The 26,574-nt window shown below is 53.8% G+C and overlaps 1 protein-coding gene and 1 long non-coding RNA gene across 2 annotated transcripts; both read right to left on the bottom strand.

Moving 5' to 3' along the window:
* Positions 1 to 231: 231 nt before the first annotated feature.
* Positions 232 to 4,980, bottom strand: LOC311579764 (keratin, type II cytoskeletal 74-like; the record flags this gene model as incomplete). Its single annotated transcript, XM_084750610.1, has 4 exons — positions 232 to 929; positions 1,560 to 1,779; positions 3,983 to 4,162; positions 4,789 to 4,980. The coding sequence occupies 4 exons, from the start codon at positions 4,978 to 4,980 to the stop codon at positions 685 to 687; spliced, it is 837 nt and encodes a 278-aa protein (XP_084606736.1). The 3' UTR covers positions 232 to 684.
* A 2,388-nt stretch (positions 4,981 to 7,368) lies between these two features.
* LOC311579299 lies at positions 7,369 to 12,853 on the bottom strand. Its single transcript, XR_014773111.1, has 3 exons — positions 11,758 to 12,853; positions 9,135 to 9,262; positions 7,369 to 8,419 (listed from the first exon to the last, which is right to left on the bottom strand). It is a non-coding gene; the product is annotated as an uncharacterized lncRNA (long non-coding RNA).
* Between the last annotated feature and the right edge of the window lie 13,721 nt (positions 12,854 to 26,574).

Here is a 26,574-nt window from a genome sequence, read left to right as displayed (position 1 = left end):
GCCAACCTGGGCTACAGAGGCCAGCCTGAGCTACAGAGGCTAACCTGGGCTACAGAGGCCATCCTGGGCTACAGAGGTCTTATCTCAAACAAGACAACACAAAATAAAACAAAGCATCCTCTTTTAATTCTTTCTAAAGTTTCGTGAATCCCAACCGCTTATCTCTTTTGTCTCATCCACTCCTGATCGCGGAGTTATACAGACGTGCCCTTTTGTTTTCCTCTAGGAGTTATACAGACGTGCCCTTTTGTTTTCCTCTAGGAGTTCTGGGGCTTTAAACTGTTCTGTGTGTGCGCTGCACACATCTGACTCGTTTCTGCAGACACTCGAGACACAAGGGCGCTGCTTTGAGTGTTTTACTCCTCCCAGCAGACTGAAGTGACTTCCTGAGCAGTCCCCTGGGTTGGCCTCCAGCCACCCAACAGGGCCGTGCACGTGGGCAGGTGGGTCACGCTGTCTTTAGACAGTGGGACACTTGGCGAGATCGACAGGCTGACAGATGTGCGCCTCTGACGTTGCTCAAAGGCACTTTACTGCACAGACAGCAGACATTTGGAGTCCTTCAGTCTCCTGCTCTTGAGCCTCCACTCTTGGTCTGGCTGTCTCGGGGCGGGGGGGGGGGCGGGGGAGGATGCCAGGCCCCTCCAGCTGTATTGCCGGCCACAATGTCAGCGCCCACGGAGCTCAGATGATAACCATAGGACCCATAACTGCTGGTGATGACAGCTGAGGAAGAAGAGCCAAGAGTAGGTGACGACTACGGTAGCCTCCAGCTCTGCAGGAGGCAATATGCATAGGCAGTGCAGGGAACGGGGCCTCGTCACGTGCAGAGCGCGTGATGGGGACCAAGGAGGAGAGGTATGACACCTGACGTCTGGGATAGCCTGGGAAAGTGGCCATGCCCAAGCCTTTCTCTAGACAGCAGTACCCTGGGGAATGGACAACAGAAAAGAGAAGGGTGTGGATTTTAATCGCTTTTTTCCTAAGGGGCAAAGGGTGGGAAATGTTGCCGACTGTCACAGGACAGTCAGAAACTTCTAGAGGAGGTGTGACCGTGGTTGGCGGTAACATCACTGTACCCCAGGGTCCCCGGCTTCCCCAACCCATCTCTAGGATCCTCACAGACACTCACAGCGTACCGGCTCTAGCCAGACATCCTGCAATACAGAGAGGTAAAGGATAAGACCACTCGGGAGGCTGAGTCAGGAGGATCACTGTGAGTTGGCAGCTGGACTACAGAGAGTGACCATGTCTCATCCTTTTAGCAACACATGAAGATGCGCATCTCTGTCCTATAGGTGAGAAAACAGGGACATGGCATGGTCTACTGGGACCATATTGCTGGTGTGGGGCAATGCGTCTGTCCCCACTGCTCCCTTTGTATCGCCACAGTTACCTGTGCAAATGGCTGGTCTCTGACATCCCCCTGAGGGAAGCAACCACAGCTGCCCCTCTCATGGTGTGACCCGCACTGTGGTTCTGACCTTCCTGCTCTCAGATGTCCCCTCAGCCAGAGAAACCATGGCTGTTTCTCTGTGGCATTGCCCTCCAGCCCTCACCTGCTCTCCTCACCCTCCAGCAGTTTGTGGTAGGGCGATCTCCATGTCCCAGTGACGGCTTCAGGCTCATGAGCACCTGGTACTCGCGCAGCATCCTGGCCAGCTCCTCCTTGGCCTGGTGCAAGGCACCCTCCAGCTCACCCAGCTGGGCCGGGGCATCCTTGAGGGCACAGTCCCCTCGCTGCTCGGCATCGGCAATGGCCGTCTCCAGATTGGAGCACTGAGGGAATAAAGAACAGAGGCTGTCAGAAGATAAAATATGATCTAGATCATATCGGTGTGGTCGCTAATATTACTAACTTGATAGAATCATCTAGGAGTCAAGGCTCTAGTCGTGCCTATGAGGGACTGTCTTGATTAGGTTGGTCCGAACAGGAAGACCCACCCACCCAAACAGGAAGACCCACCCACCCAAACAGGAAGACCCACCCATCCTAAGCGTGGGCAGTACCTTTCCCTAGGCTTAGGTGCTGGACATCCTGTAGAAGAAGAAAGCTGAGTTCAAGTGTTCATCATTTGCCTCTTACTAACTGCAGGTGCAACTCGACAGCCTGCCATCATGGACTACGCTCTCCCACAGCAAGCCAAAGTAAGCCAAGACAGCGGTGAAGGAGCACAGCAGCCTTGTTACACAGTGGGACCCAAGGGGCAGGAAGGAGCTGCAGAGCCAGCGCTTTCATTGCAGACGAATGTTTAGAGCTGTGGGCTGGGAGACAGCTGAGAAGGTAAAAGTCATACTGCCCGAGCTTGAGAGTCTGAGTCCAGCGCCCTAGAACACATGTACAAGCTAGATTTGGCCCTGTACCCACTGATAACCCTAGTGCTGGGGGTAGGGGCGCTGTGTGAGAAGGGAGGACCACCAAGACTTGCTGCGGCCAACTTAGTGACAGCTAGGCATGACAGATCAGGCCCCCGTGGTCCTCCTCTGACCTCCCCACGCATACAGGTGTGTGTGTACATACACCTGTGTACATATACTACACATGTGCATGCAGCACACTCATGCATATACACACACACATCTTTTTCAAAAGTAAGGAAAATAAGGCATTATAATGGGCCCCTTGGGAGCTGATACAAGCTTGGGGAGCAGGAAGAAACTTTGACGATGCCAATGTTGCCTGAAGCCTAAAGTCAAGGCCATCGTGGGTGCAGGATCCAGCCCACCCGACCCAGGAGAATCACTTCTGAGATGCCAGCCGCACTGCCCACGAGGTCAGATAGTGTGCCTAGGCACTGTCACACTCAGGTTTCGGCTGCAGGTCACCTCCCTTTGCACCTGTTAGCACCAGGCGGAGTGTGGCTGCGACTGCCCCACACTCTGCAGGGAGCTCTGTCTAGGCTTCCCGCATGCTTTCACGCATGACCTGGACAGGCAAGGCAGCCTTCCCTTAAAGTCCCCTGGAGGGGGAGACCTGGTGGCACTCAGAGGAAGGACAGCAGGTTACCAAGAAGAGACTTGATACCCTATGAACATATACAGGGGGAGGTAATCCCCCTCAGGAACAGTCATAGGGGAGGGGGATAAGGGGAAAATGGGAGGGAGGGAAGAATGGGAGGATACAAGGGATGGGATAACCATTGAGATGTAACAAGAATAAATTAATAAAGGAGAAAAAAATAAAATAAAATAAAATAAAATAGCCTAATGTATAACTACGGGCCTGGATGCTAGACGCTGAGGAAGCCTCCGGGGCTGCTGTAACTTCAAGGAATAACAGGAAGCCGTTTCTGATGGAGTCTGTAAGCCAGCCTACGGTAGATTCTTACACATGTCCCTGTGCCCTGCCACTCCATGTCACATGAGACTCTTTATAACAATCCATTACAAACAGTGTTGACATGGTTCCTCAGAGGGTCCCCTGAAAGGAACATGCACACACAGACACACACACACACAGACACACACACACACACACACACACACAGAGAGAGAGAGAGAGAGAGAGAGAGAGAGAGAGAGAGAGAGCATTTAGAAATTGCTGTCTTTAGGAGAGTCTAGTACAAATAAAAGGGCCCAGTGTCACAGGTGTGGGAGGATCCAGGGGACTTCGTTCACTGCTGCACTCTTCCCCCAGGCCCCAGTATCAGGACAGGAGTACAGGGTGGGCCGCGGGGGCAGAGGACCTCTGCCTTATCCCATGCACCCAAACACTTGGGAGAAAGAGGCCCAAGATCTGGTCTGGCGGGGGGGGGGGGGGACACAAAACTCATGAGATACAGAAAAAATAAATGACCACAAGGCTACCTGGAGCACTTGAGCTGTGACCATGCCTTATTCAGGAGGAGCTGAGGGAGGAGCAAGGGGCTGCTCCTTTCCTGCCCTGCTGTCTAATCTGCACACTGAGTGACCAGAAAGGTGGTGCCTTGGATGAGGGGCTGTGGTGGTCCCTGGGCCTCTCCAGCCAGGGAGGGAGACTTGCCTCAAATACAGAGGTGGAGCTGTGCCTCTTGCTCTTCCGTGGTTTGCTGCCCACCTGTTTCCTCACATTAGCAATGTCAAAGCAGATCCTCTGGATGAGCCGGCTCAGCTCCAAGGCCTTGTTCCTGGAGTGTTTCAGGTTGTCCCCACGGCAGTCGGCCACCAGCTGCAGCTCCTGGGTCTAGTGTCCCGGAGGCAGGAAGATGGTGACGAGACAAAGGCAAGGCCTATCCCAGGAAGCTCGAGGTGAGGCTTGTGGTGAGGCCGGAACCCAGGTGCCCTTGCAGCTCTGACCAAGAAACCCCGCTAACCCCTTCGTTCAGGGGGAACCTGCGTGGCCCACTCTCCCTGCTGGCTTGTTTCCTGTGCTGAGTCTTTTCCAGAGTAGACAAGACAGATGTACTTCCCACTCGTTAAGCGCTGTCGGGTGCGATGATTCTGCCCCCTCTTAGCTCATCATCTTGTACTCAGAGACATCTTCTAGAGGCCCAGTGTGGCATCTGTGAGTGGGGCCTACCCTGTGCTTCTGGGGTTCACTCTCTCCCACAGGACTCTCCGAGGCACAGGTCAGAGGGAAAGAAGTCCAGAAAGTGCAGAGGTTACACACAGGACTCAGGTGTGATTGGAGGACTAGTGGCTCCTTACCTGTGTCCAGCACAGATGAGGGACCCACCCAGCCCCACCTGACCCCTGCCCAGCCCCACCCCACCCCTAGCCAGCCCCTGTCACATCCATCCATCCATATTGCCCAGGGAACAGGAGAATTGCTCCTGCTACCGCATCATTGTGTCTTCCTGTAAGGCTCACCTTGTCGATGAAGGAGGCAAACTTGTTCAGAGCCTTGATCTGCTCCTGCTCCTGGGAGCACACCTTCTGGATCTCGGGGTCCAACTCCACACTGAGGGGAGCCAGGAGGCTCTTGTTGACAGTGACCTGGTAGATGCCCGCAGACAGACACACAGATGGACAAGTGTGCTCCAGGGCCACGCTGTCAAGCATGCTGTTGGCAAAGCTGCTGGCTCAACCCCCTCCGTACCAAAGCCAGGCCAAAAGCTGTGCCCTGTGGCCCGAGCACTGCCACCGGCCACATTGAAGGAAATACGCCAATCCCCTCCCAGACTGTAGAGGCCCCTGTTGCTGAAGCCAGCCCCAGCCCCGTGGCCAGCTGCCCAGCAAGAAGCCACACTGCCCATGGGTTTCCTTGGCAGCACTGCAGAAAGCACACTGAAGTTGCCCTTGTCACTGCTGGACTGGGTTCACTTGGCAGCTCATGGCAGAGCAGACAGCCTGACTGGTCTGGAGAAACACAGTAGCACAATTCCGGGGCACAAGAGGGCTGCCTGCTTTTATCCCCACTGAGCCCAGGATGCCGGAAAGGGGCGTCTTCTCCTCTGTCTCCTTCCCCTGCTGAAGGACTGAGGCACCTTGCAGAGCATGGCTCTCCAAGCCTTTGAGCAACAAAGCCCTTCTGAAATATGAAAGTGAAATATGCTGCCCTTGCACGCTGCAGTGGTCTAATTTGGAGTTTTATCTGCTCCCTAATTAGGGACCTGCAGAGTTTTCCCCTACAGCCATCTCTTAGTTGTACTTTTCCAGCGTTGCCCACGTCTTGCTTATCTACCAACAGGGCACAGGGTAGATGCCGGCCCTCTTCCAAGGAGGGGGCTTCTGAACACTCTAGGCTCCTCCTCTAAAGAACACGTTTTCTGTCACCTGGGGTCCTTAAGGAACACGGTGCTGAGAAAGGAGATGGCCCTGCCCTCACAGTCCATGGAGTGACCATGTGGGTTACGCTAAGAGTCACAGCTGTCGATCAGTAAATAGTCCCCCAAAGACAGGGTAGAAATGGGAGCCGGTATCAGTCTGACTAGTGCATGAGCACTGTGCTAGCTTCTTGTGTCAGGTGGGGAGTGCCTGGCTTACGGTGACGCCAAAGATGCACTTCCATCAGCGAGAACCTTCCCCCACAGCTGCCACTGCATCCGCTGGGATTTTTCCTTCGTGGCTGAGGTTGTCGGTCCTGAGAGTGCAGGCAGGACTGGGCAGCAGCTGACCTAGCTCTGTGTAGAACACACACTGGCTAAAGTTAGTCCAAAGTAAGGACTGGGCCCCCTGGGGTTCCCTGATCACTTCTGGGAGCTGCTCCACTTTAGGGTAGCAGACATGAGCCCTGGGAGACAGGGAGGCCTGGTGGAACGGGATCTTCTTGAAGTATCTTAAAACAAAGTCTCTGTCAGCTGCCCCAGTGCGGAGGCCTGTCCACTACCTGTGAGTACACCGGGGAGGTTTGACAGGCTCTGATCAGGAAAGGGTGGTCGAGCATCTCTCAGGGATGCCGCATCTTAGCATCCCTCACAGAGCCCGGCCCGAGGCACAGGGACAGACATGGTGGCTTTGCCTGTGATTTCCCAAGCCAGAACACAAAGGTGACAGAGTTTAACCTTGCTTCCTTTCTGGTGTGGACATGTCAATAAACCATGTCAGGTCCTTGGCCAGGAATGAACGAGGTATGTCCCTGGACTAGAAAGCAGATTCTACGCCTCGAACTGAGGCCCAGGGTGAAATCCTGGAGTAAGTGTGGAGCCCTGTGAACAGTGACCTAAGATGTACTGAGGAAAAGTGGCTGGTTGTGATGGGGTCCTTAGGGACTCATAAGTGTAGCAGTGCTCTTCATAGGAGCTGGCGTAGACTCGCAAGGGCCAGGAAGACCTCCCGTAGCGGCAGAAGCGATGGCGTCAAGAGGAAGACCAGCTGCTGTCTTGGTTGTGACAAAAAAGGAAGAGTCAAGGTGTGTGGCTCACTCTGTATGCACGAGGCGTTGTGCCAAGTGCTACACAGCGGCGCACGAACTTTAATTGTTTTAAAGACATGTGTCTCTCTGTCTATGTAGCCGACATAGATCAGAAACTCCCCAAGTGCTAGACTCGCAGGCAGGCCTGCGCTGCCACACCTGACAGTGGAAAGCTGACTTAACCCGTGCCCTGCTGCTCACAGTGGGGAAACAGAGCTTTAGAGACATTAAGTGACTGGCCAGGGTCGCTCAGCTACTAAGTCCGAGATGGTTCAGAAGTTCTGGTGTGTCCAAGGGCAAAGCCCGTTTCTACAACTGCTGTGTCCTGTGACTGAGATGACAGAGGCAAAGACACGGAGATTTCTGCTGTCTGAGGCAGAGACTCTTATGAGACAAGTGCGGCGTGCGGGACAAGGGAGGCTGCAATGGAGCCAGGCCTCACGTGGGGTTGGGGGTGCGTGTTAGTCAAGGTTAGATGCCGTTCCAATGCTCAGAGAAAACGTCGGCAAAGTGGTGATGAGTTCGTAGACAGAAGAAGAAGGTCCGCCTTCAAGTCAGAGGCCATTTGGAAATTTTAAAGATTTATTTACTTTATGTATATAACTGATCTTATCTGCTTGTACACCTGCAGGCCAGAAGAAAGCACCAGATTCCAGTATAGATGGTTGTGAGCCACCATGTGGTTGCTGGGAATTGAACTCAGGACCTCTGGAAGAGCAGACAGTGCTCTAAACCACTGAGCCATCTCTCCAGCCCCGGAAATTTTAGATCCCACAGTGCCGGCCTCTCATCACCACCACCCAAAAGGAAAATAAGCCTGGCTCCAATTGAGATTCCTAGGATGGGTTTGCCCGTCCACTGCCTGGCAGAGCGGGAGCCCAGTCTAGTAGGAGAGTTAGACGTCTTAGTGGGGCCCTCCCTCAAAAATGGAGCATTGGTAAATAGTGCACTCTGGAGAAGACATGGGGTACACAGAAGCCAGGTTCTAGGTGTCGATGAATGTGTGTCAACAGGGTGCACACTTGTGCATCACACCCTCTCTCCAGTGAGGGGTCGGGAAGGACAGGAGCAGACCAGCGTCTCCTGGATATGGCAGTTGGACTGGTGCATTCCACTGCACTCAGGAACTCGCGGCAGCTGGGGTTCCCGCCACAAAGTCAAGTCTGCCAACATTCTAGCTTAGGGTGGGAAGGGGTCCTGAGCACCAACGCCTGAGAGCTGTGGGTAATTGAGTTTCTGAGGCCTGTCCAGAGATATTCCATTTTCCTCAAGGGTGTGGCGATCACTTGTTAATTAAAAATAAAATGGAGTTGGTTGTTATAAAAAAAATAATATGACATTAAGTTGCAGGGCAGGGGTGAGAAGGTAGATCAGGGAGGGGTTAAGTGTGAATATTATCAAAACACACGATATGAAATTCTCAAGGAAGGAAAGAGAGCTGTAGGTTGAGTGAAGCAGCAGGCTGTGGCAAGCGAGGAAGGAGCCCTGGCGCCCGGGAGCCCTCGTGGTCATTCTCAAAGAATTCCTGAGGGGCCTGCCTGGGGTGGTCAGCAAGCGTGTCACGACAGGCGATGGCTGTGGTGACGGTGAAGGAAGAGGCAGCGGCGGCATGGTTGATCCTCTTTGGGCCCTTGGCTCCTTCCTTGCCTGGGATAAGCAGAGCTTGGTTGTTACCACCGTCGTTGTTGTTGTGCATTTGTGAGTATGTGTCTCCAGGAAAGACAGCGTTTGTCTGAGTGGGGGCAGGTGCCTTCCTGATTCCTAAGAGTCGGGAGCAGGGATTGCCTGAGGAGTTCCTCTAGCCCAACCCTGCACCGCCTTGGCTGTCCTTCAGTTACTCATGGCGTCGTCCACACCCCTCCGTATGTTCATTAGAGTAATGAGTATCTGGAGCCCGGAGAGACTGATTCAGCCGGTGGGTGTGGGGCTGAGACCCCACTGTGTGTGCACTGTGCGCTACACTCAAGAGCTAACCAAGCGGGAGGCACAGAGATACTGGATGGAGTGTGTTCTGTAATGGAGTTTTATGTCTGTCTACCTGTGCCAATGACTGACTCAGACAGAGTGTGTCTTCCCTGGAGACCACACACACACACACACACACACACACACACACACACACACACACACACACACACACCAACGCCAATGACAATGACAACTAGGATCTATTTGTCCCAAACAGGGAAAGAGCTAACGCCCTAAAGTGAGATTCCATCAAACTGGTGTTCTGGGGTCACTTATGGGAATGCAGGTAATCTGTAGGCTCTGGTACCACTGCAAAGCACCCCAGCACAGCCCTTTGTTTCCTCTTATGTAGCAGCTTCTGGAATGCAGGGGAGAAAAGAGACCAGGGAATCACCTCATGAATGCATCACAAGGGTCTTGTGCCGTGGGGTTTTGTGACCATCCCTCTCCCTCTGAGATGATCTCCTGAGGGTTCCTGCGGCTTGTCGCAGTTGCTCTGCCTCACGATGGCCGAGGTCATGCCTAACTGGGAGGAAGTCGTGCACTGTTCAATGCTATCATTGAAATTTGGGTTCTTTGAGTAATTACTTGCAAGCATGCTTTACCAGCAGAACAGAGGTTGGCTTTTCTGCTGCGGGGTGGGATTGGAAGGCCAGGCAGGCCAGGCGGCTGCAGGGAGCAGGCTGTAAGCAACTCCCTTCTCCCTGCAGGCAGTGTGGAGTCACACAAGAGTCTCCAGGGGGCAACCTCATAAGGCCCGAACTATAAGTGGGCTCTGCATTGCCTGAGAGCCTCAGGGGGTTCAGAGATTCTGGAAAGTCCCAGAGTCCACTGCGTTCTGGTTTGTCACCATCTTGACACAGAATAGTCTGGGAAAGCAAAAAAAAATCCAGCCCTGCAAAGCACATCACACACAGGAAAATAGGAAGAGGAATAGCAAGTAGGGGCATGGTCACAGCGCCCAACAGTGAGGCTGAGGTCATGTCTGCCTGCTTCGCAGAGGACAACGGAGGCCATGTTTCTCTAACCCTTTGCTCTGCTGACTGCCCCAAGGCCCAAGACAGCCATCCCTTGGCAGATTCTGTAGTTCAAGGCCGTTTGTGGAGAGAGGAAGAAACTCGAAGGATTCCGAGCTAACCGGACGATGAAGCAGTGGGAGAGAGTCTGGTGCTGAGCGTCCTGCTTAGCCTTGCCAGAGGGGACTCAGTGCTGAACCCAAACCCTCTGCCTAACCTCGACATGGAGGTCCTGGTCTCTCCGCTCTCGGCGCATAGTCAGGCAGCTGCCTCAACAACAGGGCATCTTTTCTCGCACCATCTCTGCTCCCTCTCCAAGCTCATCCCCTTCCCGACATGAACTTCTTTGGCTGTTGTAGGCTCTGGTCCCACCTGCAGAGGATCCTGCACCAGATCCGGGGCCCTGGAGTCACGTGGTAAGTCAGAGTGGGGGGAGGAAGGGGGACGGTGAGTGGGAACCCTGTTAATAAGAAGCAGGAGGAGAAAGCGGGTACGAGAGACCAGCCACGGCCGCCAGGACTGTCTCAACTGTTTTGTAGGGCAAAGCCTACTTAGACAGCCCAAGCATCAGGCCTATCTCCCGGGAGGCGCTCACTGTTGCTCACAGGAACATCTCCGCTCCCTTGCAGAGGATGTGTGTGTAGGAAGGTGCCTTCCCCACACTTCCCCCGAGGGTGCTATGGAACACTCTGTGAGGTGGGCAGTAAGAAGGGAATGGCCACTGCTCCACCTCCTTGGTGCACTTTTTGTTTGTTTGGTTGGTTTTTATTTTTGTTTTTGTTTTTGTAAGCAGAGGCCTACTGCACTCACACGGCAATGGTGGCCGATGTGACCACGTGACTTGTCACCATGTCTGTAACAGGATGTGCGTCCCAGCTCACTAGGGCTCCGGCCCAGGAACCTTGCCCCTCTTCAGATCCTATGGACTCATTTTAACTTCTGCAAATCCTCTCTGGGTCCCCCTGGGTCCCCACATGTGCCCCCCCCCCTCCCGCAAAGCTCGTCTCTCCCTTCCTGTATCTCCCGCTCCTGCGTCCCAGGCCATCACTGCCTGACAGACCCCTTCACTACAGACCAAGCACCCTCAGCTCTCTTTCTCTGCTCTCCTTTAAAAGAAAAGCTCTGTGAGGCCTGTGCAACCCCGCCCACCACCTGCCCACAGCCGTCACAGGCATTTCCCTCCGAGCTCACACGCTCTCAGGTATGTCCAGGCAAGTGCAGTCTTGCTCTGCAAAAGATGAAATTTCTTCCCCTCACTTGTTCCAAAATACCATGGGGTGGGGTGGGGGAACCATTCAAGTCCATCTGTCTCTTTGTCCCAGAAAGAGACAGCCTCTTCTTGGAGATGTGTATAAGACATTCTCTGACCCTGGCCTTCTCCACAGCATGATTCTTTAAAAAATAAAGATAGAAAGAAAGAAAGAAAGAAAGAAAGAAAGAAAGGAAGGAAGGAAGGAAGGGCGGGCTGGGGAGGGATAGAAGGCCTTAATCTTTTGATCCTGACTGGGAAACTGATGCCTGACCCACCTCTTCCCTCCACATTTGCAGAGTAAACAAGCCTGGCTCTGCTGTGGGCTGTAATTAAGCCAAGTCGCTGCTAATGACGAGCTTTCTGTCTCCCACCATCCCTGTCCAAACAGGAAGGAGGAGTCCTGCCCCGGCTCTTCCCCAGGGAGACGCTGGAGTGGTGGGCCAGGCCTGCCGGCACAGGGGTAGAGGGGAAGGCCAGCCCCGTCTCTAGGTCAGCGTTATAACTGAGCCTGCCAGACCCTGGAGTTAGGATTGGAGGGGGCTGGGGGGCTGGGGGTGGATATCCCTGGGTACAGCCAAGGTACCGGGCCCCCAGATAACGCAAGACCAGGTGAGAATGGAGAGGAAAAGACACAATTAAGCTATCATAGAAAAGCTAAGGGTGTTGGCAGAGAGAGTCTGAAAAAGCCAAGACTGAAGCAATGGGCTGCAGACCAAGGCAAGGCAAGCCCTTGGAGTTCATGAACATACGCGGCCCAGCCAGGAACAGGAGGGACAGGTCGTCTGCTGACTTCAGGAAACGTCCTGTCCAAGCGCCATCCACACTTAAACTGACTGGTCATAGAATTAGACACTGGAGCAAGTATTGCTTAGGCCCCACAAGATGCTGGCACCTGGAGCCTGGGGTGACAACGCCAACTCCTCCCACTGTAGCTGCAAAGTCTTCCCACCCGTCCTGCGGAAGTGGCGGAAGTGGCGGGGGAGGCTAACAGCAGGGACCAAGTCTTCATTTCCCTGGTGGTCAGGGGTCCCAGAAAGGCAAGTGGAGTTCTGTGGCTGGCTGCAGGCCGTGATGCCCGCTGGCAGATCAGCAGGAGGCTTGTGAAATCAGTCAGGAGCTATCAGAGCTGAGAGGGCACAAGGAGCCTGGGAGTAAGAGCCGGTGAACTTCAGGACTGCAGCACACTGGTTTTCCAGTTAATGAAGAGGAACGGGGGTTGGGGTGGGGGAACAAGCCGAGGACAGTGGGTGGAGGAGTCAGCAGCCATGGGAAAGAGCCTCCTGGCGGCTGAGGAGAACACAGTAGGACGGGAATGGAGCAGGCCGTGAAGCTAGCCTGGGCAGGCACACCTCGGCGAAACATGGAGCAGTCACTTGCCTTACGGCTCCTTGATCCAGTACTTTGAGCATCTTAATTCATTTCGCTCTCAGGTGATTCCTTTCGCTTCCGCCCCCACTGTGAAAATGAGGAAGCAAACAGAAAGCAGGCAGACCTTGTCACTGAGAAGTAGCAAAATAACCAAAGCCAGCACCAAATGCACCGCTGTTTGGCTGCAGTGTGTCCTTGCACGGTACACACACACACACACACACACACACACACACACACACACGCTGCTGCCGCCCCTCTCTGCCTGGGACATTGGCTACAATGTGTCCTTACACACACACACACACACACACACACACACACACACACACACACACACTGCTGCCCTTCTCAGCCTGGGACATTGGCTACAATGTGTCCTTACACACACACACACACACACACACACACACACACACACACACACACACACACACAGGCTGCTGCCCCTCTCAGCCCAGGACATTGTTGTTCAGGTCCTGGATTGGCTTCGTGCGGCCCTTGGTGCTTCATCTGTGGTTCTAGGCAGAAGGATCTGGAGCCGCAGAGATCTAAAAGCCTTGTGGGGATGCGTGGTGGGAGGAAGTCCGATGGAAGGTCTGGGCCACAGTCCTCCTAAGGGAGCATCACAGCAACACCGGGGCAGGAGAGACCGGAAGGACCCTGTGGTGGTGCTGGGAGTAGCTGCCAAATAGGAGTCTAGAGGCTGCAAAATAATTGTCCTCCATGCAGCCGCCAGCCTGCAGGAGTCCTGGGGGACCTACAGAGTCTTTACAAAGCTCCCCATCTCCCACGATGCATAGCCTCCCACATCCTCCTCCAGGAAGCCTTCCAGGATTGCCGGTGTGCAGCCCTGCAGAGCACTGGCTATGTCTTGTCTGTCTGCTTTGAGAGACAGAGTTATTCAAAGGCTTCTCTTGTAGCCAGGGCTGGAGCTGGCACCGCACACAGTGCCAGTGGGGCTTGGAGGGGGGAGTGTTGCTGAGTGACAGACCTCCCACACTTCCAGGACCTCTGACACAGCACCAAGGTTCTCAGCCACCTGATGAAAAGCTGTGTGAAGGAACACCCAGCTTCTACAGGTGAGGAGGTTAGGAAAGGGGGCTGCCTCCCTTCTCCTTCCATGAGAGAAGAGAAGGAGGAAGGGAGGCAGGACACGGGTCCTGGCAACTCAGAGTTTGGGGCCCGTCTAGGCAAGCCAGGGAAGCAAGCAACACCTCCTCCTCCAGAGGGCCTGATCCAGGGTTCAGGGCCACAGCAGGTGCAGTACCAGGAGCTGCTGGCAGAGGGCAGTGTGTGCACACATTAGCCGTCCTGGAAGGGTTTGCACCTGGGAACGCACTTAAGGAGACAGATTCAATGTCCCACAGTACAGCTCCACTAGCTGCTGCTGCCGCCCGACTCCTGGAGTCTAAGCCAATCAATCCATACCCTACAACACACACACACACACACACACACACACACACACACACACACACACACACACAGACACACACACACACACACATACACACGGAGGGAGGGAGGGAGACAGACAGACAGAGACAGAGGCAGAGGCAGAGGCAGAGACAGAGAGAGACAGAGACTCAAATCAATATAGACACAGACTCAAATCAATATAGTCCTGTGGGCAGGATGCGGTGCTGTATACCCGGACTCCCACTCTGGGTGCAGAGACAGGAAGATCATTGCAAGTCGAAGGCCAGCCTGGGCTACATGGGATGTCCCAAGGTAGACAGTGGCCCTCAATGAGACTCTTCCTAAATGAAGTTGCTAACCAGCAAGAGCCTGCAAACAGGCTGTTCAGGCCTGCATACAGGTCAGCAAACAGCAACCTGTATGACTCGGTCCCATAGGTGGAAAGCAAGGCTGAAAAATTCCTGTCAGTTGGTGATCCTCCCTTTCTCAAAGCACTGGGGAAGACACGAGTGTTCAAGGTAAGGCTGGAGTACACAAGGATACAGCACTGCCAAATGTTTAAAAGGCTGTAGCACACACACTCGAAGGCAGTAACGATACCTGACAAGAAGACAAACGGCTCTTACTGGTGCCTGCACTGCTGCACTGTGTGCTTAGTCATCATCCATCTTAGAGTGTGATGCTCTGTTCGCCCACTTTGGTGCCCCAGCAGCAGCTGTGTACAACTCATGTCTAGTGCATCTCTTTAGGGGTTGAGCTGTACTGTCCAGGTGAGCGTGAACACACTCTGGTGTTGGCGCAGCGACACGATTTACCCAGCAACACTTTTCTCTGTCACGTGTCTCCATTACACAATGCACAGGTGCAACCACAACAGCAGCGAGGTGTCAGAACTGGGAGCACAGACTCCAGACGCTCTCATGACCTCAGTACCCACCTCTGTTCCTCCTCCGCATGTGCCCTGACCCCCTGTGTGCCACTGAACCTCCCTCCCCCAAGTCCCAATACCCCCAGAGCAAAACAGGCAATGTGACCATGGCGCTGTCACTATTAGCAATGACACACATGAGCTATCAGGAGAATTAGCCATGCTGCCAGGTAGAAACTGCCCCAGAGGGGCTGAGATGAGTTGCTGGTGTACAGAAGCGAAAGGCTAGCTGATGTTAAGCCCATTTTACAAGGGCACGATTTTGTGCTGGGCCACAACTAGCAATTAAAAGAGCCAAAATTCAAAGCCAGAATGCCAGGTTCAGAGGGGCCACTAGCTTGGAGGTCTTTGCTTTGCCTCTTTCCCAAGGATCAGTTTAGCATTTGATGGTATCAAAAGGACCCAGTTTGAATATTAAATTATGTAAACCGTACATGTGTGGATATATAAAAGCACAAACTTATTAACCCAGTGGTTTCTCACTTGTGTTGCCGAGGCATTGAGATTACCTTGAAAGAGATCTTACTCCCCAGAGAAGGGGACTCCACTCAGTAGCACATTCTTGAAGAAAATGTATCCTGGGGTTGAGCCACACTCGAGGACCCTGGGACAAGTGGGTGCTGAGGTACACACTCGAGGACCCTGGGACAAGTGGGTGCTGAGGTAATGGAGGAGGCACAAGCATGAACTGCTAGGACAGACTTTGGGGTGCCAAGGCTCTACAGACACCCGCCTAGGCCCTGCTGCTCCCCAGCACCATGAGCAGACCCTTCACCCTCTGAGTTGCAGCTTGCTCGCCTGAAGAGCTGGTGTGGGGAGATGCTGGGCCGGCAGCTAGAATGTTGCTTCTCTTTCCATGCTAGGTGGTTCCATGGGTCCTGCTGGAGGAACCGCACACCGCAGGCGAGTGGGAGGGGATGGTATTCCAGCCTGGCTGCCAAGGATGAGCAAGCCGCCGATGGATAGGCCCCTGGTGTGAATAGCCTGGCCTGCTAGGGGATAGGCTGATGGGTCAAGGAAGCCTGGCACACGGGAAAAGACAGGCCACAGGCATCTTGAATGCCACCCTTCACCAAGGCTCATTCCTGAAGGATGGGCCTGCCCTTGATGAGAACTGTGCTCAAATCCGTTGGCTGGCCATCAGAGGAAACCAGCATTGTCGCAGAAACACATGTGCCTACAAAGGCCACCCGGGTCGTTCATCTTCCTGTGCCATGTGATTCTTCTTCATAGACGTTAACGCTACTGGATGTCATGTTACGTACAGCTGTGTTAGCTCCTGGGTTTTCCTGCACTCGGTAGACCGAGCCCCACAGGTCTCCGCCAATGCTGTTTGTTTTGGCGTCTCCATTACCCAGGCAATGGCTCACTCCATACTTGCTTCATAAGCCGCCACAGTTTTACACACACAACAGGAGCAAATACAGCCAGAGGATTCCATATACACAGGCTTCCCGCTTGTGCGAGAAGGAAAGGGAAGTGGGGTCACTGTGAGGGAGGAATGGAAAGTGGGGTCACTGTAGGGGAGAAAGGGAAAGTGGGGTCACTGTAGGGGAGGAAAGGAAAGTGGGGTCACTGTAGGGGAGAAAGGGAAAGTGGGGTCACTGTAGGGAAGGAAAGGAAAGTGGGGTCACTGTAGGGGAGGAAAGGAAAGTGGGGTCACTGTAGGGGAGGAAAGGAAAGTGGGGTCACTGTAGGGGAGGAAAGGAAAGTGGGGTCACTGTAAAGGAGGAAAGGAAAGTGGGGTCACTGTAGGGGAGGAAAGGAAAGTGGGGTCACTGTAGGGGGGGAAAGGAAAGTGGGGTCACTGTAGGGGAAGAAAGGAAAGTGGGGTCACTGTAGGGAAAGAAAGGAAAGTGGGGTCACTGTAGGGGAAGAAAGGAAAGTGGGGTCACTGTAGGGGAAGAAAGGAAAGTGGGGTCACTGTAGGGGAAGAAAGGAAAGTGGGGTCACTGTAGGGGGGGAAAGGAAAGTGGGGTCACTGTAGGGGAAGAAAGGAAAGTGGGGTCACTGTAGGGGAAGGAGAGGAAAGTGGGGTCACTGTAAGGAAGGAAAGGAAAGTGGGGTCACTGTAGGGGAAGAAAGGAAAGTGGGGTCACTGTAGGGGAAGGAGAGGAAAGTGGGGTCACTGTAAGGAAGGAAAGGAAAGTGGGGTCACTGTAGGGGAAGAAAGGAAAGTGGGGTCACTGTAGGGGAGGAAAGGAAAGTGGGGTCACTGTAGGGGAGGAAAGGAAAGTGGGGTCACTGTAGGGGAGGAAAGGAAAGTGGGGTCACTGTAGGGGAAGAAAGGAAAGTGGGGTCACTGTAGGGGAGGAAAGGAAAGTGGGGTCACTGTAGGGAAGGAAAGGAAAGTGGGGTCACTGTAGGGGAAGAAAGGAAAGTGGGGTCACTGTAGGGGAGGAAAGGAAAGTGGGGTCACTGTAGGGAAGGAAAGGAAAGTGGGGTCACTGTAGGGGAGGAAAGGAAAGTGGGGTCACTGTAGGGAAGGAAAGGAAAGTGGGGTCACTGTAGGGGAGGAAAGGAAAGTGGGGTCACTGTAGGGGAGGAAAGGAAAGTGGGGTCACTGTAGGGAGGAAAGGGAAGTGGGGTCACTGTAGGGGAGGAAAGGAAAGTGGGGTCACTGTAGGGGAGGAAAGGGAAGTGGGGTCACTGTAGGGGAAGAAAGGAAAGTGGGGTCACTGTAGGGAAGGAAAGGAAAGTGGGGTCACTGTAGGGAAGGAAAGGAAAGTGGGGTCACTGTAGGGGAGGAAAGGAAAGTGGGGTCACTGTAGGGGAGGAAAGGAAAGTGGGGTCACTGTAGGGGAGGAAAGGAAAGTGGGGTCACTGTAGGGAGGAAAGGAAAGTGGGGTCACTGTAGGGAAGGAAAGGAAAGTGGGGTCACTGTAGGGGAGGAAAGGAAAGTGGGGTCACTGTAGGGAGGAAAGGAAAGTGGGGTCACTGTAGGGGAGGAAAGGAAAGTGGGGTCACTGTAGGGGAGGAAAGGAAAGTGGGGTCACTGTAGGGGAGGAAAGGAAAGTGGGGTCACTGTAGGGGGGGAAAGGAAAGTGGGGTCACTGTAGGGGAGGAAAGGAAAGTGGGGTCACTGTAGGGGGGAAAGGAAAGTGGGGTCACTGTAGGGGAAGAAAGGAAAGTGGGGTCACTGTAGGGGAAGAAAGGAAAGTGGGGTCACTGTAGGGGAAGAAAGGAAAGTGGGGTCACTGTAGGGGAAGAAAGGAAAGTGGGGTCACTGTAGGGGAAGGAGAGGAAAGTGGGGTCACTGTAAGGAAGGAAAGGAAAGTGGGGTCACTGTAGGGGAGGAAAGGAAAGTGGGGTCACTGTAGGGGAGGAAAGGAAAGTGGGGTCACTGTAAAGGAGGAAAGGAAAGTGGGGTCACTGTAGGGGAGGAAAGGAAAGTGGGGTCACTGTAGGGGGGGAAAGGAAAGTGGGGTCACTGTAGGGGAAGAAAGGAAAGTGGGGTCACTGTAGGGGAAGAAAGGAAAGTGGGGTCACTGTAGGGGAAGAAAGGAAAGTGGGGTCACTGTAGGGGAGGAAAGGAAAGTGGGGTCACTGTAGGGGAGGAAAGGAAAGTGGGGTCACTGTAGGGAGGAAAGGAAAGTGGGGTCACTGTAGGGGAGGAAAGGAAAGTGGGGTCACTGTAGGGGAGGAAAGGAAAGTGGGGTCACTGTAGGGGAAGAAAGGAAAGTGGGGTCACTGTAGGGGAAGAAAGGAAAGTGGGGTCACTGTAGGGGAGGAAAGGAAAGTGGGGTCACTGTAGGGAAGAAAGGAAAGTGGGGTCACTGTAGGGGAAGAAAGGAAAGTGGGGTCACTGTAGGGGAGGAAAGGAAAGTGGGGTCACTGTAGGGGAGGAAAGGAAAGTGGGGTCACTGTAGGGGAAGAAAGGAAAGTGGGGTCACTGTAGGGGAAGAAAGGAAAGTGGGGTCACTGTAGGGGAGGAAAGGAAAGTGGGGTCACTGTAGGGGAGGAAAGGAAAGTGGGGTCACTGTAGGGGAAGAAAGGAAAGTGGGGTCACTGTAGGGGAAGAAAGGAAAGTGGGGTCACTGTAGGGGAGGAAAGGAAAGTGGGGTCACTGTAGGGGAGGAAAGGAAAGTGGGGTCACTGTAGGGGAGGAAAGGAAAGTGGGGTCACTGTAGGGGGGAAAGGAAAGTGGGGTCACTGTAGGGAAAGAAAGGAAAGTGGGGTCACTGTAGGGGGGGAAAGGAAAGTGGGGTCACTGTAGGGGAAGAAAGGAAAGTGGGGTCACTGTAGGGGAAGAAAGGAAAGTGGGGTCACTGTAGGGGAAGAAAGGAAAGTGGGGTCACTGTAGGGGAAGAAAGGAAAGTGGGGTCACTGTAGGGGAAGGAGAGGAAAGTGGGGTCACTGTAAGGAAGGAAAGGAAAGTGGGGTCACTGTAGGGGAAGAAAGGAAAGTGGGGTCACTGTAGGGGAGGAAAGGAAAGTGGGGTCACTGTAGGGGAGGAAAGGAAAGTGGGGTCACTGTAGGGGAGGAAAGGAAAGTGGGGTCACTGTAGGGGAGGAAAGGAAAGTGGGGTCACTGTAGGGGAGGAAAGGAAAGTGGGGTCACTGTAGGGGAAGAAAGGAAAGTGGGGTCACTGTAGGGGAGGAAAGGAAAGTGGGGTCACTGTAGGGGAGGAAAGGAAAGTGGGGTCACTGTAGGGGAAGAAAGGAAAGTGGGGTCACTGTAGGGGAAGAAAGGAAAGTGGGGTCACTGTAGGGGAGGAAAGGAAAGTGGGGTCACTGTAGGGGAGGAAAGGAAAGTGGGGTCACTGTAGGGGAAGAAAGGAAAGTGGGGTCACTGTAGGGGAAGAAAGGAAAGTGGGGTCACTGTAGGGGAGGAAAGGAAAGTGGGGTCACTGTAGGGAAGGAAAGGAAAGTGGGGTCACTGTAGGGAAGGAAAGGAAAGTGGGGTCACTGTAGGGGAGGAAAGGAAAGTGGGGTCACTGTAGGGGAGGAAAGGAAAGTGGGGTCACTGTAGGGGAGGAAAGGAAAGTGGGGTCACTGTAGGGGAGGAAAGGAAAGTGGGGTCACTGTAGGGGAGGAAAGGAAAGTGGGGTCACTGTAGGGGAGGAAAGGAAAGTGGGGTCACTGTAGGGGAGGAAAGGAAAGTGGGGTCACTGTAGGGGAGGAAAGGGAAGTGGGGTCACTGTAGGGGAGGAAAGGAAAGTGGGGTCACTGTAGGGGAAGAAAGGAAAGTGGGGTCACTGTAGGGGAGGAAAGGAAAGTGGGGTCACTGTAGGGAAGGAAAGGAAAGTGGGGTCACTGTAGGGAAGAAAGGAAAGTGGGGTCACTGTAGGGGAAGAAAGGAAAGTGGGGTCACTGTAGGGGAGGAAAGGAAAGTGGGGTCACTGTAGGGAAGGAAAGGAAAGTGGGGTCACTGTAGGGAAGAAAGGAAAGTGGGGTCACTGTAGGGGAGGAAAGGGAAGTGGGGTCACTGTAGGGAAGGAAAGGAAAGTGGGGTCACTGTAGGGGAGGAAAGGAAAGTGGGGTCACTGTAGGGGAGGAAAGGAAAGTGGGGTCACTGTAGGGGAGGAAAGGAAAGTGGGGTCACTGTAGGGAAGGAAAGGAAAGTGGGGTCACTGTAGGGAAGGAAAGGAAAGTGGGGTCACTGTAGGGGAGGAAAGGAAAGTGGGGTCACTGTAGGGGAGGAAAGGAAAGTGGGGTCACTGTAGGGGAGGAAAGGGAAGTGGGGTCACTGTAGGGGAGGAAAGGAAAGTGGGGTCACTGTAGGGGGGGAAAGGAAAGTGGGGTCACTGTAGGGGAGGAAAGGAAAGTGGGGTCACTGTAGGGAAGAAAGGAAAGTGGGGTCACTGTAGGGGAAGAAAGGAAAGTGGGGTCACTATAGGGGAGGAAAGGAAAGTGGGGTCACTGTAGGGGAGGAAAGGAAAGTGGGGTCACTGTAGGGAAGGAAAGGAAAGTGGGGTCACTGTAGGGGAGGAAAGGAAAGTGGGGTCACTGTAGGGGAGGAAAGGAAAGTGGGGTCACTGTAGGGGAGGAAAGGAAAGTGGGGTCACTGTAGGGGAAGAAAGGAAAGTGGGGTCACTGTAGGGGAGGAAAGGAAAGTGGGGTCACTGTAGGGGAAGAAAGGAAAGTGGGGTCACTGTAGGGGAGGAAAGGAAAGTGGGGTCACTGTAGGGAAGGAAAGGAAAGTGGGGTCACTGTAGGGAAGGAAAGGAAAGTGGGGTCACTGTAGGGGAGGAAAGGAAAGTGGGGTCACCTTAGGGGAAGAAAGGAAAGTGGGGTCACTGTAGGGGAAGAAAGGAAAGTGGGGTCACTATAGGGGAGGAAAGGAAAGTGGGGTCACTGTAGGGAAGGAAAGGAAAGTGGGGTCACTGTAGGGGAGGAAAGGAAAGTGGGGTCACTGTAGGGGAGGAAAGGAAAGTGGGGTCACTGTAGGGGAGGAAAGGAAAGTGGGGTCACTGTAGGGGAAGAAAGGAAAGTGGGGTCACTGTAGGGGAGGAAAGGAAAGTGGGGTCACTGTAGGGAAGGAAAGGAAAGTGGGGTCACTGTAGGGGAAGAAAGGAAAGTGGGGTCACTGTAAGGAAGGAAAGGAAAGTGGGGTCACTGTAGGGAAGGAAAGGAAAGTGGGGTCACTGTAGGGAAGAAAGGAAAGTGGGGTCACTGTAGGGGAAGAAAGGAAAGTGGGGTCACTGTAGGGGAAGAAAGGAAAGTGGGGTCACTGTAGGGGAGGAAAGGAAAGTGGGGTCACTGTAGGGGAAGAAAGGAAAGTGGGGTCACTGTAAGGAAGGAAAGGAAAGTGGGGTCACTGTAGGGAAGGAAAGGAAAGTGGGGTCACTGTAGGGGAAGAAAGGAAAGTGGGGTCACTGTAGGGAAGGAAAGGAAAGTGGGGTCACTGTAGGGGAGGAAAGGAAAGTGGGGTCACTGTAGGGGAGGAAAGGAAAGTGGGGTCACTGTAGGGGAGGAAAGGAAAGTGGGGTCACTGTAGGGGAAGAAAGGAAAGTGGGGTCACTGTAGGGGAAGAAAGGAAAGTGGGGTCACTGTAGGGAAGGAAAGGAAAGTGGGGTCACTGTAGGGGAGGAAAGGAAAGTGGGGTCACTGTAGGGGAGGAAAGGAAAGTGGGGTCACTGTAGGGAAGGAAAGGAAAGTGGGGTCACTGTAGGGGAGGAAAGGAAAGTGGGGTCACTGTAGGGGAGGAAAGGAAAGTGGGGTCACTGTAGGGAAGGAAAGGAAAGTGGGGTCACTGTAGGGGAGGAAAGGAAAGTGGGGTCACTGTAGGGAAGAAAGGAAAGTGGGGTCACTGTAGGGGAAGAAAGGAAAGTGGGGTCACTGTAGGGGAGGAAAGGAAAGTGGGGTCACTGTAGGGAAGGAAAGGAAAGTGGGGTCACTGTAGGGGAGGAAAGGAAAGTGGGGTCACTGTAGGGAAGGAAAGGAAAGTGGGGTCACTGTAGGGAGGAAAGGAAAGTGGGGTCACTGTAGGGAAGGAAAGGAAAGTGGGGTCACTGTAGGGGAGGAAAGGAAAGTGGGGTCACTGTAGGGAGGAAAGGAAAGTGGGGTCACTGTAGGGGAAGAAAGGAAAGTGGGGTCACTGTAGGGGAGGAAAGGAAAGTGGGGTCACTGTAGGGGAGGAAAGGAAAGTGGGGTCACTGTAGGGAAGGAAAGGAAAGTGGGGTCACTGTAGGGTAAGAAAGGAAAGTGGGGTCACTGTAGGGGTGGAAAGGAAAGTGGGGTCACTGTAGGGGAGGAAAGGAAAGTGGGGTCACTGTAGGGAAGGAAAGGAAAGTGGGGTCACTGTAGGGGAGGAAAGGAAAGTGGGGTCACTGTAGGGAAGAAAGGAAAGTGGGGTCACTGTAGGGGAAGAAAGGAAAGTGGGGTCACTGTAGGGGAGGAAAGGAAAGTGGGGTCACTGTAGGGAAGAAAGGAAAGTGGGGTCACTGTAGGGGAGGAAAGGAAAGTGGGGTCACTGTAGGGGAGGAAAGGAAAGTGGGGTCACTGTAGGGGAGGAAAGGAAAGTGGGGTCACTGTAGGGGAGGAAAGGAAAGTGGGGTCACTGTAGGGAAGAAAGGGAAAGTGGGGTCACTGTAGGGGAAGAAAGGAAAGTGGGGTCACTGTAGGGGAGGAAAGGAAAGTGGGGTCACTGTAGGGAAGAAAGGAAAGTGGGGTCACTGTAGGGAAGAAAGGGAAAGTGGGGTCACTGTAGGGGAAGAAAGGAAAGTGGGGTCACTGTAGGGGAGGAAAGGAAAGTGGGGTCACTGTAGGGAAGAAAGGAAAGTGGGGTCACTGTAGGGAAGGAAAGGAAAGTGGGGTCACTGTAGGGGAGGAAAGGAAAGTGGGGTCACTGTAGGGGAGGAAAGGAAAGTGGGGTCACTGTAGGGGAAGAAAGGAAAGTGGGGTCACTGTAGGGGAGGAAAGGAAAGTGGGGTCACTGTAGGGAAGGAAAGGAAAGTGGGGTCACTGTAGGGAAGGAAAGGAAAGTGGGGTCACTGTAGGGGAAGAAAGGAAAGTGGGGTCACTGTAGGGGAGGAAAGGAAAGTGGGGTCACTGTAGGGGAGGAAAGGAAAGTGGGGTCACTGTAGGGAAGGAAAGGAAAGTGGGGTCACTGTAGGGGAGGAAAGGAAAGTGGGGTCACTGTAGGGAAGAAAGGAAAGTGGGGTCACTGTAGGGGAGGAAAGGAAAGTGGGGTCACTGTAGGGAAGGAAAGGAAAGTGGGGTCACTGTAGGGAAGGAAAGGAAAGTGGGGTCACTGTAGGGTAAGAAAGGAAAGTGGGGTCACTGTAGGGGAGGAAAGGAAAGTGGGGTCACTGTAGGGGAGGAAAGGAAAGTGGGGTCACTGTAGGGAAGGAAAGGAAAGTGGGGTCACTGTAGGGGAGGAAAGGAAAGTGGGGTCACTGTAGGGAAGAAAGGAAAGTGGGGTCACTGTAGGGGAAGAAAGGAAAGTGGGGTCACTGTAGGGAAGAAAGGAAAGTGGGGTCACTGTAGGGGAGGAAAGGAAAGTGGGGTCACTGTAGGGAAGGAAAGGAAAGTGGGGTCACTGTAGGGAAGGAAAGGAAAGTGGGGTCACTGTAGGGAAGAAAGGAAAGTGGGGTCACTGTAGGGGAGGAAAGGAAAGTGGGGTCACTGTAGGGGAGGAAAGGAAAGTGGGGTCACTGTAGGGAAGGAAAGGAAAGTGGGGTCACTGTAGGGAAGGAAAGGAAAGTGGGGTCACTGTAGGGGAAGAAAGGAAAGTGGGGTCACTGTAGGGGAGGAAAGGAAAGTGGGGTCACTGTAGGGGAGGAAAGGAAAGTGGGGTCACTGTAGGGGAGGAAAGGAAAGTGGGGTCACTGTAGGGAAGGAAAGGAAAGTGGGGTCACTGTAGGGGAGGAAAGGAAGTGGGGTCACTGTAGGGGAGGAAAGGAAAGTGGGGTCACTGCAGGGAAGAAAGGAAAGTGGGGTCACTGTAGGGAAGGAAAGGAAAGTGGGGTCACTGTAGGGGAGGAAAGGAAAGTGGGGTCACTGCAGGGAAGAAAGGAAAGTGGGGTCACTGTAGGAAAGGAAAGGAAAGTGGGGTCACTGTAGGGGAGGAAAGGAAAGTGGGGTCACTGTAGGGGAAGAAAGGAAAGTGGGGTCACTGTAGGGGAGGAAAGGAAAGTGGGGTCACTGTAGGGAGAAAGGGAAAGTGGGGTCACTGTAGGGTAAGAAAGGAAAGTGGGGTCACTGTAGGGGAGGAAAGGAAAGTGGGGTCACTGCAGGGAAGAAAGGAAAGTGGGGTCACTGTAGGGAAGGAAAGGAAAGTGGGGTCACTATAGGGGAGGAAAGGAAAGTGGGGTCACTGTAGGGGAGGAAAGGAAAGTGGGGTCACTGTAGGGGAGGAAAGGAAAGTGGGGTCACTGTAGGGGAGGAAAGGAAAGTGGGGTCACTGCAGGGAAGAAAGGAAAGTGGGGTCACTGTAGGGGAGGAAAGGAAAGTGGGGTCACTGTAGGGGAGGAAAGGAAAGTGGGGTCACTGTAGGGGAGGAAAGGAAAGTGGGGTCACTGCAGGGAAGAAAGGAAAGTGGGGTCACTGTAGGGAAGGAAAGGAAAGTGGGGTCACTGTAGGGGAGGAAAGGAAAGTGGGGTCACTGTAGGGGAGGAAAGGAAAGTGGGGTCACTGTAGGGGAGGAAAGGAAAGTGGGGTCACTGTAGGGGAAGGAAAGGAAAGTGGGGTCACTGTAGGGGAGGAAAGGAAAGTGGGGTCACTGCAGGGAAGAAAGGAAAGTGGGGTCACTGTAGGGGAGGAAAGGAAAGTGGGGTCACTGTAGGGAAGAAAGGAAAGTGGGGTCACTGTAGGGAGGAAAGGAAAGTGGGGTCACTGTAGGGGAGGAAAGGAAAGTGGGGTCACTGTAGGGGAGGAAAGGAAAGTGGGGTCACTGTAGGGGAGGAAAGGAAAGTGGGGTCACTGTAGGGGAGGAAAGGAAAGTGGGGTCACTGTAGGGGAAGGAGAGGAAAGTGGGGTCACTGTAGGGGAAAGGAAAGTGGGGTCACTGTAGGGGAAGGAAAGGAAAGTGGGGTCACTGTAGGGAAGAAAGGAAAGTGGGGTCACTGTAGGGGGAAAGGAAAGTGGGGTCACTGTAGGGGGGGAAAGGAAAGTGGGGTCACTGTAGGGGGAAGAAAGGAAAGTGGGGTCACTGTAGGGGAAGGAAAGTGGGGTCACTGTAGGGGGAAGAAAGGAAAGTGGGGTCACTGTAGGGGAAGGAAAGTGGGGTCACTGTAGGGGGGGAAAGGAAAGTGGGGTCACTGTAGGGGGAAGAAAGGAAAGTGGGGTCACTGTAGGGGAGGAAAGGAAAGTGGGGTCACTGTAGGGGAAGAAAGGAAAGTGGGGTCACTGTAGGGGAGGAAAGGAAAGTGGGGTCACTGTAGGGAAGGAAAGGAAAGTGGGGTCACTGTAGGGGGAAGAAAGGAAAGTGGGTTCACTGTAGGGGAAGGAGAGGAAAGTGGGGTCACTGTAGGGGAGGAAAGGAAAGTGGGGTCACTGTAGGGGGAAGAAAGGAAAGTGGGGTCACTGTAGGGGAAGGAGAGGAAAGTGGGGTCACTGTAGGGGAGGAAAGGAAAGTGGGGTCACTGTAGGGAAGGAAAGGAAAGTGGGGTCACTGTAGGGGAGGAAAGGAAAGTGGGGTCACTGTAGGGGAGGAAAGGAAAGTGGGGTCACTGTAGGGGAGGAAAGGAAAGTGGGGTCACTGTAGGGGAGGAAAGGAAAGTGGGGTCACTGCAGGGAAGAAAGGAAAGTGGGGTCACTGTAGGGGAGGAAAGGAAAGTGGGGTCACTGTAGGGGAGGAAAGGAAAGTGGGGTCACTGTAGGGGAGGAAAGGAAAGTGGGGTCACTGCAGGGAAGAAAGGAAAGTGGGGTCACTGTAGGGAAGGAAAGGAAAGTGGGGTCACTGTAGGGGAGGAAAGGAAAGTGGGGTCACTGTAGGGGAGGAAAGGAAAGTGGGGTCACTGTAGGGGAAGGAAAGGAAAGTGGGGTCACTGTAGGGGAGGAAAGGAAAGTGGGGTCACTGCAGGGAAGAAAGGAAAGTGGGGTCACTGTAGGGGAGGAAAGGAAAGTGGGGTCACTGTAGGGAAGAAAGGAAAGTGGGGTCACTGTAGGGGAGGAAAGGAAAGTGGGGTCACTGTAGGGGAGGAAAGGAAAGTGGGGTCACTGTAGGGGAGGAAAGGAAAGTGGGGTCACTGTAGGGGAGGAAAGGAAAGTGGGGTCACTGTAGGGGAGGAAAGGAAAGTGGGGTCACTGTAGGGGAAGGAGAGGAAAGTGGGGTCACTGTAGGGGGAAAGGAAAGTGGGGTCACTGTAGGGGAAGGAAAGGAAAGTGGGGTCACTGTAGGGAAGAAAGGAAAGTGGGGTCACTGTAGGGGGAAAGGAAAGTGGGGTCACTGTAGGGGGGGAAAG

The sequence above is a fragment of the Acomys minous genome (assembly GCF_964271855.1).
Source record: "Acomys minous genome assembly, chromosome: 12".
In the NCBI taxonomy this organism is placed as follows: Eukaryota; Metazoa; Chordata; class Mammalia; order Rodentia; family Muridae; genus Acomys; species Acomys minous.
The sequence above is the reverse complement of the archived record's forward strand: the minus strand, read 5'-3'. Positions and strand labels throughout refer to the sequence as shown.